This window comes from Eubalaena glacialis, chromosome 4, assembly GCF_028564815.1.
Source record: "Eubalaena glacialis isolate mEubGla1 chromosome 4, mEubGla1.1.hap2.+ XY, whole genome shotgun sequence".
NCBI classification, from domain to species: Eukaryota; Metazoa; Chordata; class Mammalia; order Artiodactyla; family Balaenidae; genus Eubalaena; species Eubalaena glacialis.
Genome location: NC_083719.1, coordinates 34,422,752 through 34,439,138, shown reverse-complemented (window position 1 = coordinate 34,439,138; position 16,387 = coordinate 34,422,752). Strand labels below are relative to the sequence as shown.

Here is a 16,387-nt window from a genome sequence, read left to right as displayed (position 1 = left end):
AAAATTCACTGAAAGATTCAAGTGTTTTATTATCCACATTGTTCATTCATAACCACAAAATACAACAGTTTAGAGAATTTAGAGAAGTAGCATATATAAAATGCATTTGTTGTAAAAGTATTATGTATACACACACACACTTGAATATGAATTTGACATGGGTTCCTAATAAATTTAATTCTAATTAAATGATAGGTAATTATAATTAATAATAAATTGATAGTAAATAAAGAAATCTGTTTAATTAAGTTTACTGCTAATAAACTTTATTCTTAGAAAGATGATGACTACTATTGTCATTATTAACACAGACTCTCAGGACACTTTGCGTATAATGAAGGAAAAGTCATTTTGCAAATTGACTGTTCAATTTGGAAATTTGCCAGTAAGACCTGCCAAGTACAGAAAAGTTAAAATCCTTCAAGTTAATTTTTAAAAGACTTTTGTTCAGCAAAATAGCAGTGAATTCACAAACTAAAATCTGTGGCAATAGCCACAGTGAGGAAAACTGAGCAGTCTTTCCATGAATTATGTTACTGCATGCACTTTTATTCTAAAAATCAACCTTTTGTTTCTAAAAATAAAATCTATTTATTCAATACAAATTTATTGAGTACTCGGTCTATGCCAAGTGCTATGCTGAGCCTTTGGGCTCCAACAATGAGAAAACAGACAGTCTTTGTCCTCAAAGCCACTGCTGTCTAGATAGGGGGCAGGTGTTGATCAAACATGTAAATATAATTACAATTCTGACTAGTGTTTTGAAGAAGTGACATTTAAACTATCATCTGAAAGAAAAGTGAGTGAGTTGGTCAAGTGAAGGGGCAGGGAAGATGAGGTATTCTTGGTGAAAAAAAAAAACAAAAAAAACCAGCAAACAAACAACAGCCCTTACAATGTTCCCTGAGGAAAATTAGGCTGGTCAAGATGAGCAAGACTGTGGATGTGGCTAGAATTCAGTGAGGGAGAGAGTGACCAGAGATGAAACTGGAGGAGCAGCTAGTGGCTGCTGTTCAGAGCCTATAGACCAGTTAAGAATTTTTATCTTTGTGCTAAAAGCAGTGAAGGGTGATTGAAGCATCCTAAGTAGGAGACTGACATGAATTAATAAGTCAGGGTTAGCACACTGAGGGTTACTGAACTCAGCACTTCCAATTCCTAAATCTTTTCTTTTAAATCTTTTCAAAATTGTTTCTCAAAACTAGAACATCAGAAGACCTCTGGCTCCCACATTGCTGCCCTCCTGTTGCTTCCTTGGAGGAAGGTTTTCTGATTCCTGTTGACTTGCCTGTTTCTCCTCTAAGAAGCCTGCAATCTGTTTGAAGATGCCTTTCCTCCAGAGAGCTCCATATTCCGGAGAAGGGCTTTGAGGTTTCATGTACAAACTTTTGGTTCTGGACCTGCTCTTTTGCTAACTTAAGTTAGAATCTATGATGGGAAAAGCATATTTGGACATTTGCCCCAATTATGTGCCCCCCAAAAAAACCCTTCCAAGGATATTTCCCTAAAGCTTCATTGCCAGTCTTGCCCTTATACACAAGGACATCTCCCCCACCCACTTTCTGTCATTGATTGGAAATTGTGAAGGTTGGAGAGAAATCCCGCAGGCTCGTTTTTACATCACAACTGTATTATGGCTGGGTGTTGCCCTCAGAATTCCCTGCTGCCTTCCTTCTTTGAGACTCTGGAGCAGGGCATTGCCTGGGCTGTCACTCAGTGGGTATTCAGTACATTACCACTCACAGAGAGCCAGGCACTCATCTAAGCACTTTAATCCTCATTAATATGCTAATGTGATAGATGGTAAAACTGAGGCTTAGAGTGTTAACTAACTTGCTCATAATTAATGCTGGTGCTGAGACTTGAGCAGAAACAGTCTGGCTCCAGATTTGACACTAGTGCTAGGATTTTATTTAAATTTTTCTTTATCTTGAAATGATTCTCCTGGTAGTCAGTGAGGTCTTGAGAATAAACAGTCTAAATCCACACTGTAAATCCAGCATCTAATGAAAATGAGAGATTAAGAAAAAAGAGGGGCATTTAAAAGACAACATTGCAGTATCTATTTAGTCACATCTTTCTATGTGACTATAGGAGACCAAAGGAGACTATTCCATAAATAGATACTAAAATATTAATATACAAGTTCAAAGAGAATTTAGTAATCTCTTCAGACTACATAATTTCACTAAGAAATATTTTCCTTCATAATATTAGTGAATGCTCTTCACATTTCTGCTAACAACTTTTTGGTTATAAAGGTGGAACTAATATGAAAAAATGAATGAATGAATGAACAAATGAGGGCTTTTTAGGATCTCGTAGCAATCTGAGAACTTCCAAAGGGAACTTCCTAAGCTCTTTATTTATAAGTGAAGAGAATACAAGTTTCAGTGTCATTATATGATAGACTTTGTATGGAATTAATATTAGATTCTTCATTGCATGGGAAAATCGAAGAACTCTTCTTTGGATGAAATCAACAGCAAACCTAAGTGCATATAAAGGGAAGCTCTGACTTCACAGGTTGTCAAAGGAGGCGTTAACAATCTGGCCCAAACACATTGCTGTTCCTCCCCTACTCCAGTCAGTCCCCCTAGTGTCCCCACACCTCCATGGCGCCTACTCTCTGGTCACCTTGTCTTTCCTAATCATGTCCTCTCTTTCATGACCATATGCTTTTCTTAAAAAAACACTTTATTGAGGTCTGACATATAAAATGCTGTACATTTTTAATGTATACAACTCGATGAGTTTGGAGATAGGTATATACCCATGAAACCATCACCATCAAGGCTATAAATATATCCATCACCTCCCAAAGTTTCCTCCTGCCCCCTTTATTATTTTTTATGTGTGTGTGTGGTAAGAGCACTTAACATAGGATCTACCCTCTTAGCAAATCTTAGTATACAGTACAGTTTTGTTAGGAGGGCATTATGCTAAGTGAAATAAGCCAGACAGAGAAAGACAAATACTATGTGATCTCAGTTATATGTGGAATCAAAAACAGTCAAACTCATAGAAGCAGAGAATAGAATGGTGTTCACAGGGGCTGGAGAGAGGGAGAAATGGGGATGTGATGATTTATGTGTACAAAGTTTCTGTTATGTGAGATAAATAAGTTCTGGAGATCTACTATACAGCCCATATTCTACTGGATGTGCTGTTCCCTTTTCTTGAAATGCTTTCTTCTTCTTTATCTAAAAAGTCTTGACCAAGCTCACATGTCACCTATTTTGACATGCTCCTTAAATTTCTCCATAATTTCTCCCAAGTGAAATAAATTATTTTACCTACATGCTCCCATAGAATCCTATGCCAATGCCTGTTGTGCCATATTGTATAGTCATGGTTGGTTCACATCCATTTTACTTGTTAGACTTTGAGACAGCTGAGACCAGGATTTCTAGGTAACATTTGAGTTCAATAAATGTGCTATTTTTCTTTTGGGTCCCAGGGATTGTGGTAAGTACTGGGGATATTTTGATGACTATGATATGATTTTTGTTTTTGAAAAGTGTGCAGGTGCTGATAGAAATAGGCACAGAAGTGGAAAATCTGAATGCCATGTGCAGTGTGTAGTTACAGAACTGTGCTTAAGGAGATAAAGCATCAAGAAAAGAGTTCTTCACCCAGATTTGGACTTGAGGGATGGAGATGCTGCCTGGACCAAGTCTTGAAGGGCAAGCAGAAATTAGACCAAGAAGGGTACTGAAAGAAAGAATGATATTTAATATAGAGAGAAGTCCTGAAAAAAAAAAATTGAGGCATGAAACCACAGGGTATGTTTGGGAGAAAACATAAGCATTTCAGTATTACTAGAGAAAAAATTAGCATGTAGGAAGTAGCAACAAATGCTGCTGAAGAGAGGTGTGTGTGGTGGATGTGTGAGGGAGGATGGAGGGACTCATATATACTGATCAAGAGCCTATGTATCTTGTAGGTGAGAGAAGACTTTGCAGTGTTCATGTAGAAGAATAGTGCATTCGGTTGAGAGAAAGAGTGTTGTGACTGTAGTGTAGAAAAGGCACAAAAAAACAGTTTGGTGGCAGAGCTGTGGCAACGTTTCTTGGAGAGAGGTGAGGAAGGTCTGAACCCCAAAATGGCTCTAGGGAGCTACATCTAGAACGCTGTCTTCCACAGATACAGTATATCTTTGTTGAATGAGTGAATGGGTGATTTTTAAAAATTAAAGTTAAACCAGTTTTTCTTTTTAATTTTTTAAAAATTAAAAAAAATTTTATATTGGAGTATGGTTGATTAACAATGTTGCGCTACTACCAAATGTAAAATAGCCAGTGGGAAGCAGCTGCATAGCACAGGGAGATCAGCTTGGTGCTTTGTGACCACCTGGAGGGGTGGAATAGGGAGGGTGGGAGGGAGGCGCAAGAGGGAGGGATATAGGGATATATGTATACATATAGCTGATTCGCCTTATTATACGGCAGAAACTAACGCAACATTGTAAAGCAATTATACTCCAATAAAAATGTTACTAAAAATTAATTAATTAATTTAAAAAAATTAAAAAAGAACCCTAGCACTAACTCCTATCTGTGATAATTAAGGTTGTAATATAACAAATATATTTCTCAGTTTTTATTTGCTTCTGAATATTGCTTATGGAGCTTTAAAAATGTATAGAACTTTTACATTGTTTATGTAGTCAAATTATTCTGAAGTCAATATTCACGTATTTGTTTTGTAAATTGTTTCTCTCCATTTAATTCTTTGACCTACATGCACTTCAGAATTACTGTGTTATGTGACCCTGTTTAAAAAAATCTCTTTGCAGTCTTGTTTCAAGCTTCATTAAACCTATACGCTAATTTAGGGAAAACAATGTGTTGCCATTTAACCAAGTAAAGTTTTATCGCATTTATTCCTAGATATTTTACATATTTGTTGCTGTTGAATGAAATACTTTTATGTTGTATCTCCTATCTTGAGATTGTTTGGCAAGAGATGGCAGCCTTTTTCTGTAAAGGGCAAGACAGTAAATATTTTAGGCTTTGTGGCCCATGTGGTCATTCAACGCCACCATTGTAGTGCAAAAGCAGTCATAGACAACATGTTGTGTTCCAATACAACTTTACCTCTGAACAATGAAATTTGAATTCCATATAATTTTCATGTCACACAATATTATTATTCTTTTGATTTTTTTCTACCCACTTAAAAATATAAAAACCCTTCTTAGCTCATGAATCTAACAAAAAACCGGCGGTAGGCTGGATTCGGACCACTGGCTGTGATTTGCCAACCTCTGATATAGACGATAGGTATGCAGTTTTATATTTATATCATACTTGGTCATCTAACTGAACTCTTAGTAGTTGAAACAGATTTTAAATTCTCTTGGATTATATTAAGAGATAATCATATCATCTGCAAATAAAGATATTTTTGTTTTTTCCTATCTGATAATTACACCTATTTTCTTTTTTGTCATTTTTGTTGCACTGCCTAGAACTTTCAAAGCAATATTAAATAATTGTGATAATTGTAAAAAAAAAAATGTTGTGCTAGTTTCAGGTGTACAGAAAAGTGATTCAGTTATACGTGTACATATATCCACTCATTTTTAGATTCTTTTCCCATATAGGTCATTACAGAATATTGAGTAGAGCTCCCTGTGCTATACAGTAGGTCTTTGTTAACCAGTTTGTCTTATACCATGAAAATTATTACACTGAGACAATACTTTATTACCACCAGAGTAGGCTTTTCAATTTACTCTAATTACCTAATATAAAAATTGATTCTCAGGAGGGCAAATAAAAAATTTACTCTTTTTACGTAAAAAGCACAGGTATATACAAACAACTTATAAACATATTTAGAGTCTATCTGTGGCATTAAAATTTTATTGAGAAGGAGGGTGAGGAGGGAAAAAATATTTTAAAAGGCTCCATAAGGGGGAAATAATTTTAAAAGTTTAAGAAATGCCACTCTAAATAATCATCGTAACTTCAGTAGCATTTGCTAGTTTTAATCCAGTATACTGAGTCTTTTTGTTTAACATAATTCTACTTAAGTTTGTCTGAGTATTTCATATTCAACTGGGTGTTATTGCTTGTTTTGTCTTTGGTATCATACTGACTTTACAAAACTACATCTGAACAGAAAAAGAGAAATATTCCCATGACTCAGAGAAACGGCATTTAAATGTAGAACTCCTATTTCACCTGAGGCCTAAAAGCTATTCCAAAATGATATTTCATCAATCCTCAAAGCAATATGTTTTATAGAGAAACAGAGAAGAGCACTCTTATATTCTCCTAACATCTCTCCATGGGGATAACAATTAGTTGTTCTAAATTCGGGCCTAGGAATTTCAGTCTTAGAGCAGTAGTGGGCATCGGAGTATCTCTTTCTGTGATGGCCATGGTTCTAAAATGGGGGTTCTGTTGCTCAGGAGCCTCCCAAAACCTAGTACCCTAGGGAACTGGTAGGCCAGCTACTTGGTTAAACTTAATACAGAGTCAGCACTGGCCTCAGCATCACTCTTCTCTACCCCACCTCTCACCTTTCAAGGTGAGTATATCTGCCAGAGAACTATTCTTCCCAGGAAATGCACTCATTCTGATACATTTTCCAAAGAGTGTCTGCTTTTTCTAAAATGCCAAGGTGATACTATATTCACAACAGAGATATAACCATCTGCCCTAGCAAGTCCAGAAGAGAAAGTAATGGAATTCAAACCCAAGTGGCAGCACACATATTGCCACGGCATCTGTCTTTCTAATGAACTTGAATACACTTGTGTCTGTGCTCTAGGGATCCAGATTTTTCATTTCAAGATAGAATTCTCTTCTGAAACTGTTGTTGTGAAGACCAAATTTCTCCACTGCCAGTCTATTTTCTGAAGGCAATGGACCTTTTAAATCGATGTTATGCTCTTTTAGAAGCACTTGGGTCCTCCTCTATCTGTATGCTGAAAAATGTGTATCAGAATTTTTAAGGTATTACCCACAGGATGAATGTAGTCCAAGGCAGTTGATTCAGTTTTGCCTGGATGGGTCAAGTTTGACTAGATACACTTTCTGAGGTCTGGAGAAAGACACACATATTACATTCTATGCTTCAACCTCACAAACCAAAAGAAGCATAGCTTTCTTTTCTCCTTTATTTTCATGACACTACATGCTCCTAATTTTCATCTTACTTCTATGCCTACTTCTCTCTTTTTTTTAATTGAATCAACTTTTCTGCCCATGTTGTTGATTTTCAAATTTTCTCTTCTCGTCCTTCTTTATACTATCTTCCCAGGTAATTTTATCCACTCTCATAGCTCTAACTATTCTTTCTATGTGATGACTCTTGACCAGATCTATGTCCTGAATATCAGAACTGTACTTAACTGTGAATTAAGATCTCAACTCATGTGTCCCAAAGTCACCTCAAAGTCAACATGTCTCAGACTGAACTTAGCACATCCACTGGAAAGCCTTCAGTGCTATCTTTCCAAGATTAGCGAATGATGCTCACCTGCCAGAATACCGCTAGAAATCTAGGCATCATTCATGGCTTCTTTCTCCCGCTCCATCTACATCCAATCCCACACCAGTCAAATGTTGTCATTTTATCTCCTCAGTTCCTTTCAAATATATCTATTGTGGCCACTGAGATGTAAACTACCATTACCTCTGGTCTGGCTTCCTTCCACAGCTCCCTAATTGTTAGCCCTGATCCCAGTCTTGCTTTCTTCCATTCATTTGTTCACAATGAAGGCAGACCACTCTCTCTGAATCACAAGTCTAAGCATATTATTTCCCTGGTTAACAGCTTTCAGTTGGTCTACATTTCTGAAAGCCCTCTATCATCTGGTTCCTTCCTATTTCTCCAACATTTTTAAGACTTCCTTAAATTTTGTAACTTCTCTGAGATTCTTAATTTCATCATTGTCTCTCTACCCACTCACTTCTCTCTCTCCCTCCATCTCATCCAGGAAATTAATGTCCACATGTATTTCCTCACTCTTTCATTGTTATTGCACTATCATCCCTCAGACCTCAGTTCATTTATCCCTTTTTCATGTCAACCTCCCTTCCTGCTCCCTTAAGTCATAGTGGTTTCTCTTCAATGTGCTGTCATAGGATATTGCATCTTTACTAACATCTCCTGGATCTGTCTGCATGCCCTACTCCTAAGCACGCCCTATTCCTGTCAGTGAATGAAGGAATGCTATTTCTTCTGTCTGAAAATGCACTGCATCACCCTGTTCCCACCTTTACCCAGCTAAATCTTCCTAATCCCTCAACATTCAGGGAGCGCTCTTCTGAAAAGATTTTCTTGACTTTGCAAGCTAGGCTAGGTGACTCTCCACTATGCTGTCATGGTAATGAATCATCTCTATAATTAAGTCAGATCATAACACTCTTCTGCTAAAGATCTTCCAAAGACTCCCCATTTCACTCAGAGTAAACCTCAAAACCCTTATAATAGCCTACAGTGCTCTACAGCATCTGCCTCCCTTCCCTTATTATTTCTCTAACTTCATCTTTTAATACTTTCTTCTTTCTTTTGCCACATTTAGGCATGCTACCCCTTCAGGGCCATGGCAGGAACTGAAACGCTTTCCCTAGCTTTCTACATGCCAACTCCCTTGTCTCCTTCAAACCCTCGCACAAATGTCCGCTTGTCAATGGGCCTGTGTAAGCACCTATTTTAAGTTGCAATCTGCTCCACACCTCTCTATCTATGCACTCCAAATCCTCCTTTTTTTTGCTGTGTTTTAATAGCACTTATTCCTTCCTATCAAATGATATAATTAATGTATGATTATTAGTCATCGTTTGTCTTTCCTTATTAGACTGTAAGCTCCACACAGGTGGATATTTTTATCTGCTTTGTTCACTCAAGTTTTCCAAGTGCCTTCAAGGGTGTCTGGAATAGAAGAGGTGATCAGTAAATATGTTTAGAGGATGAGCATTGATTGTGCTATACAGTATTAAAATTTTCTTCCTTGTCCACCTGCCCACCACCAAACCATGCACTTGTCAAATGCGGGGAGTTTTGCCCTTACATCTATTTACAATATCCAGCATATTTGCTGAAAATAGTGGGTTCATTATAAATGTTTGCTAAGTGCATGTATGCATCTCTGACCTCACTACCCCATAGCTTTGCAGGGTTTGCAATCACACCATACCAAACTAGAATATGAGTGCAAGAATGTTGTTCTCTTAGTGGAGAAGCTTCTCTATAAATTCTCACGGCATCTGAGATCTCCAAAGATGGAGTCCAATGTGGACCAAGGTAGTGACTACAGTCATCCTTCCATATCCTAGGGTTCCGTATCCATAAAATTGATCCCGGGTTGGTTCAGTTCACGGATGCAGAAACCGCGTATGAGAAGGGATGACTTTACTACTTCATTTTAAATGACACTTCAGCATCCGCAGACTTCGGTATCTGTGGGAATTCCTGGAACCAATCCCTCGTGGATTCCAGGGATGGCTGTATTTCTCCTGCAGAGTCACTTCAGAGGTTAAGAATTTACCATTGTCCATTTGGCTTTTTTCTCCTTTCTGTATCTGTAATTGGGGCATTTATTTTAATAAGTTAGAAAACTAAAGGAAGTCCTGGGAATTGTGAGCTTGAAAAATAATATCTTTCCTTCTGTGACTTCTCTTTTTTTTTTCCTTTCTCAGAGCCCTTCCTGCCATGATGCAGTGGGTCCGCACGCAGAAGCCAGGAGAGAGTGGCATCAATATTGTCACTGCCGATTTCGTAGAACTTGGTGATTTCATCAGCACTGTCATAAAGCTCAACTATGTCTTTGATGAAGGGGAAGCCAACACTTGATAGTACCATTATAGTGCCAGTGAATAAGATAGAGAAAACTCACTGTATTAGGCATATTATGTATAAACACTCTGATCTTCCTATTCCACTGAGTCTCTGAGGGAATAAGGGCTGAAAGTGGGTGGGAAAAGGGGGAAACCATTTCTTCAGTGATTATTATCATACTCTTCATTACTATAAATATTTCATTTCCCATTTGATGAGCAAAACCTACTTCTAGTGTTAGGAATAAAAAAAGACTAGTAAATTTCATTTCTCAGAATTAGTTTTTGTAACTTATGAGTGTTTACTTGATTGTGTTTCTGATTTCAACCTAGGGCTCCTACACTGTGTATCCTCTAAATGAACCTTTCTGCTCCCTCTCTCGCTTGCTCTTTTTAATCAGATGCTATATGGGACTTAAAAATAATTAAATGCCCAAAATAACGTGTATTATCAATACATTGTTGTACTGAAACGTACTTGTTTTGTGGGACCTGGTATAATATTCTGTAGTCTGCAATCTCACTAACTTTGGGTCATAAACAGTATGCATCAAATCAGTTTCCCTGCAAAAGTAATATTGGTGGCCATAATCAGTAATTTTTGTGTTATATAAAAACAATAGTGTTTCACAGTATTTCTATTTAAGGCAGCTATAAATATAGAGTAAAAACTTTTGTGGAAGAACTATTAGTGCCAACTCCATAGTGAAAAATGGGGGTGGGGGAAGAGATGGATGTCATTTTAATTCAGAAATCTGTTAAATAATATTGTCCTACAAATGCTTAGTAAATGAAAAATTATGACAAGTGTTGTTAAAATCAGAAAACTCTGAAAAGAACTCTTACAAAAGTTCTTCTAATAATTATCTTGACTGAAAAAATAAAAAGAAGAAAAGAAAGAAATGAAAGATTGAGCAAGCTTTCCTAACAAATTGAGATTTCCAAATATGTCATTCTAAATCCCAGATTTTGAGGAATATATTCTGAGAAGCTTCAATCTGAGTTTTTTTACTTGAAGTTGAGGAAAATGGAAGGGTGGCAGAGTGAATTGGAGCAATGTTTTTGAAACTATGACTGTGAACTCTCAAGGATCTGTGAAACATTTTTAGGAGATTCTTAAATACATGTGATTTGGGCAGACTTATTGAAAATCACTTCTGTGTCCCACCCCAGGGTCAAGTTTGAGGCAGAGGCCAAAGTTTCACAGAAAGTTTCTGCCATCCACCATTTGATAGTCCAGGTGTATGAGGAAGAAAAATGGTAATGCAACTTTGAGCGTTGCTTCCTCCTTGGTGTCTTTGTGATATTTGACAGCTCTAAACAATCTTAAAAGAGCATGATAACCCTTACCAATATGCCTCACAGGAATATTGTGAGGCATTTATAAGAATCTATAAAATTTGCTGAATTTGTACAATTCTGAATTATTTTATCTTCATGTTTAGAAATAATCTCACCTCAATAGTTTCCTGGGAAAACACAGTCCATGTAAAGTGGGGCCATAGAGAAATAAAAGCATGCTCTCAGTTTTCAGTTAATTTAGATGTATGACATGTGGTTTAATCTCTGAGTCCTAGGTAAGGGATTTGATTCCAAGGTTACGTATGTCAAAATTATAAATAATCAAGAGTTGATTAAAAGATTATAAATACTCACTATCAGAAAATAGTGCTTATTAGCAACTGTGGGGAAGGAAGAGAAATTGTTTATACTGAAGAGAACGTTTATGAAAAGTGTGCAGGTGTGTGTGGTTGACCAAGTAGCATGCATATACACACAACAGATATGATCTCCATTCCAATTGTGTGTATATGTCTCAACAGACAAAATATATCAATATATACCCACTCTTGTGCAGGCAGACAGATACAAATACACACAAACACACACAGTCATGGACAGACACAGTGACAATTCTTCTTTTCAAGTGAAAACTTAGGTAATATTAAATAATTTAATTTTAGGACCAAAACCCTTAACAATGTATGAAAAAGAGTTGATGAGATTTTTGAGAGTAGCTGATCATATTCAAATATTTTTGTAAAAATATATATTAATTATCCACAAATATAATTTTCCTTCTGCTTTCCCTCCCCTTGCAGTTTTATTGTCTTTCTATCTCTCTCACCTGCTCTTTATATGCAATTGAATATGAATCCTTTCTAAAGGACTATAGCTTATTGAAATTTATGTCCTGTGAAGTTGTTTTTGGGGGAGGTTTTCTCTGACTATTCATTATTCATCCCTCAGGAGGATCTTTAGCCAAGCACACTTGCAATGACACAGGGATTTAACTTATAAATGTATGAGAAAACAGATCTTTCAACATATTCAATACTAATGAAAAATGAATAAAATATAGAGGTAACTATGTTGTATTTTCTTGAACTTAGATGCTTTCTTATGTTTGCTTAGAATTAGCTTTGTCATATCTGTCATTTGGGTGCTGGAAAAAAACAAACATGCTGAAGCATTAGATTAATTGTGCAGTTTCTCAGTTGGAGAAAGCTTTTAATTGCTATTAATGATATGCACATAGAGACCTTGTTTGACAAAAGATACTTCCAAGCCAACGTTTGGTTTCCATGTGGATATACAGTATCTATGTAACAGGCACTGGGAGTAAATGGACTTGCCTTAATTTCTAAAGGAGGGAACAGGTAGAAGTGAACCATGCATCCTCCACTAGAGGAAGAGTTCACTAGGAGGGATTCCTTTGCAAGAGGAATGGAGAGAAAATGCCTTTGGCTGTCTTCTGCCCATTGGCCCTGCTCTGGAACACACTTAGGGAGCAGGCTGTGGGCCTTAAATAAAGAGGTAGGGGGTGAGGACTAGTGGTATGCAATCAGAGTTTACCATCAGCCTAAGCTCCTTTGTCTTAGCTGGGCATTGAGTTTCCAGAGAGTTAGAGCACAAGGGCTACAAATTGACCCCCAAATGGTAGGAGATACATCTTGGTGCATTTTTTGTTTTGCTTATTTCTTAAGACTTTTCCATCACAAGTCCTGCAAGGCAAAGAAAACAGAATCAAAATCCAACTTTTACCCAATCTACAGCAGGAAATCAAAGGAGTGAGTGGCTGAGATGAGGGAAAATATACAAAGAGTATCATTTTTTGGTTTGCTTTCCTGTCTGTAATTTCGAAGGACCAATATTGTAGATACTCCTGCCATTATTCTTTATGTCTCCCTTATTACTACACAATCATATGAATGCAGAGAATGAGGAGGCATCTTTTAAAAGCCTTAGAATATTCTATATGATGACCTCAATATTCACTTTCAGCCACACTGGGAAAACTCACTTTTCATGGAGTGCCACCTAACAATGAATGTATTAGAGCATAAAATGTTTGGTATGTATGCACCTGTGTGTGTACACACATACTCACACACACACACACACACACACAAGCATGCACATCTCACACATTATTCAAGCTGAAACTGCACTCTAATCACTCAACCTGATTCTATTGTCATTTTAACTCTTAAAATTAATATCTCCTACGTAAGTAGGAACAAACATAATTCAAATATTTAAATATTTAAGAGGAGAAAAATCACTAGAAAACCAATGAAAAATGAGACTGTCATAAATAAGAAATGCCTAGCAGTAATAGTCTAACTGCACTGTCAATTACACTTCAAGCTGGAGAATCAAAGATGGACTTAAATATAAATCACAAACAGACAGACATGCATCTTCGCTTAATGTTGTTTTAAGTTCTTTGAGTTCTAACATGTTTTAGCCAAGGTTACCCATTCAGGATCTCCCCTGTTAGGATTCCAAACTGGAAGTTTGGAAGTCTCAGGAAATGTATGTTTTCGTGACTTTTTCAGTTCTACAATTTTAATGATCCAATGACACAATCTTCTGACCTTTGGTTGCTAGTCCAAATGAGAGCTCCACAGATAGAGTGCTCGCTTTTTGAATTGCTAATAGAAAATAATGCATAGTGTCCCTCAGGATATGCTAGACAAGGTTTTTAAAAGTATTTTATTTTATAGCACTTTAGTCTCTTCAACTAGATTTCAGTGACACAATGGTGTAAATGCTGTATTTGCCATAACTTATTGGTGGCTCCTGTGTTACATACAGTTTTAAATAATGCTCTAAATTGTTTGTTTTCCCAATGACAGAGATAAAATGTTCTGTAGAATTTGTAAAACGTGTTGATTAAGTCAGTTGAAAATTGTGCAATTTTTATTTCATTTGTGATACTCTTTTGTAGGTATTAGTCCTAAATGTGTATTTGTATGAGTCAGAAGTATGTGCTTGTATGTGGTACGTGTGTGTAAGTATACTGTATCTTATACAAAATCAAACTTATCCTAAAGAAAAAGGGCACATTATGACCAGCCTTAATTCATTGACATTTTTGTTATTGTTGCAATTTGGGATTAAAATTTAAAAAGAAATTATATTTTTGTTAAAAATGGCTTTTTTTAAAAAATCACATGAGAAATGTGCTTTAGCACTTATTTGAGTTCCCACAAGCAAATAGTCCAGCTTGTGGAACACCCAATGCTCTTTAAGTTTCAAACATCAATTAATTTATTTACTTCATTAACATGCAAAGAAACTAAATTCAGATTCATTTCCATCAACAACAGAACCAGTGCATTCCTAAAGCTGTTCTTCCAAATATGAAACCCATTTTGCTTATCAGGATAAGTTTTCCATAAAAAATTGTTTCTCCAAACCATTACTTTTTAAAAAATTGGATCTTCTCAAGTGAGATGAACTGCCTTGGCCCTGTGAGAGTCACTAAAGACCCATCAACATTAGGTGGTACCCTTTGCAAAAAAACAGGATGCAACACTCTTAAATTTTTGCTATCTGCCTATGTGCAGTCTAGCAATAAAATACTAAGTACTAATTTGAGGATCTGCACAGGTGGTCATGTTCAAAGCAAAACTCTGTAATCTTTGGGCCTGGGATCTTGGTATGGAATATTAATCAATCTTCTTTCCTCTCTTTCTCCATCTTCAATTATTTTTGTCCCATACTTAAGGTTGCTAGATAGAATACAGGACACCCAGTGAAATTCACATTTCAGATACATATGAATATTTTTAGTATAAGTATTTTCCCAATACTTCATGAGATGTACGTATACAAAAAAATTATTCATTGTTTATCTGAAATTCACATTTAACTGGTTGTGTCTGTATTTTTTTCTAATCTGGCATCCCTATCCATCCTGACTTTCTCCTTTTTTCATCAGGGTTACCTATAGGGGGTAAAATCCTACCTCTTTCTACACTCCTGTGTTAAGATACTTCATGAAAATCAATAGTCCTAATACCCTTCATGAAGGAAAATATTGGCCCATGCCAAGTCCTACAAATGCATTATGAAGGACCAACTCAAATATAGGAGGAATAATCAGATAAGAACTTTTATAAGATTAATGCCACATTCACTGGCCTGTTGTGAGATCCAAGTCTCGCTCCGCCTGCCCCCCTTAATCCCTTAAGTAACATTCCCCAATAATTGGGACAACCAGTAACACACCCAGACATTTAAAATGACCCTGGAGTATAGTAGCACCTTCCAACCCATACCAGGACCTCTTTTAAAATTTATTATCTTTTTCTTTTAAAGAGGTAACAAACTAATCCATTACTTTTCTCATTAACATCTTACCACAAATATTTTTATCAGATTAGAACTGGTCTTCTACGGAACTGTAGAAAATTTGACATAGAAAGGAACTCTCTTGACTGCCTGAGGAAGAGAGAAGAGTCTGAGGTATGAACACAGCTCTGTCGGTGCCTACTCAGGCAGCAGGTGGGAGATAGAATGTAGTGCCTGACAGTGAAGCCAGCACCTGACAGAGACGCTCGCCAAAGCAGATTATAACAACCAGCACTTTTTCTGAGGAAACCCAACACATCCCAGAGTAAGAACAGTGGGAGCTAAGGCCAGTTTCTAGAACACTTTCCAGAGAGTAGAACCATGTCGGCATTCCTAAAATAGAGTTTTCAAATACTGTTGTATCCAATGGTGAATCCTTGGCAGAGTCCGAATGTGGATGGAGTTTCAGAACATTTGGATAGCTACCTCCTCTCTTGAAATTTGTGTAAGTGATAAGAAAATCCAAATCCCTTAATGTAACATTTTCATCTCATGGCCCCCTGCTGTCACACATTTGTGTTGATTTGCTTCATGTCTATAGGATGGGAATTTGCAGAGCTGGTGACATTTCCTTCATTAGACACTAGAAATTCACCAGAGGGAGACAGATCTGTGCCTTCTCTTTTTAGGATCTGGTCATTGATACTTTAATAAATGTGGTGTAAAGAAAATACATGCCTACAGTTCTGTTTAGCAAATGTGAAATTTTTTTGATAAGATCGTGTTCTTAATGTTTAAAAAAGTTTCTTTGTAACCAGTGAAAAGCTTAATAAAGTCCTGATACCAGTTGTCTTAATTTTTTTATTTCATGTTCATCAGTGCTTCATGATAGCCCCAAAGTGGTTCTCTTAAATAGGACACAACTCAGAGCAACAGGAAATATTTTTTTTAAAAATGTAAATCACCATATTAGGATTTCCTCTGTGAAAGAATATAGTATTCTCCAC

The 16,387-nt window shown here is 36.6% G+C and overlaps 1 protein-coding gene across 1 annotated transcript in view; it reads left to right on the top strand.

The window, feature by feature from the left end:
* PLCXD3 (phosphatidylinositol specific phospholipase C X domain containing 3) overlaps window positions 1-10,120 on the top strand; it is a 165,559-nt gene extending 155,439 nt beyond the window's left edge. The window contains exon 3 of the mRNA XM_061187745.1: window positions 9,660-10,120. Within this exon, the coding sequence (XP_061043728.1) occupies window positions 9,660-9,813 (154 nt within the window). The 3' untranslated portion in view covers window positions 9,814-10,120. The remainder of the gene's footprint in view (window positions 1-9,659) is intronic.
* The last annotated feature ends 6,267 nt before the right edge of the window (window positions 10,121-16,387 follow it).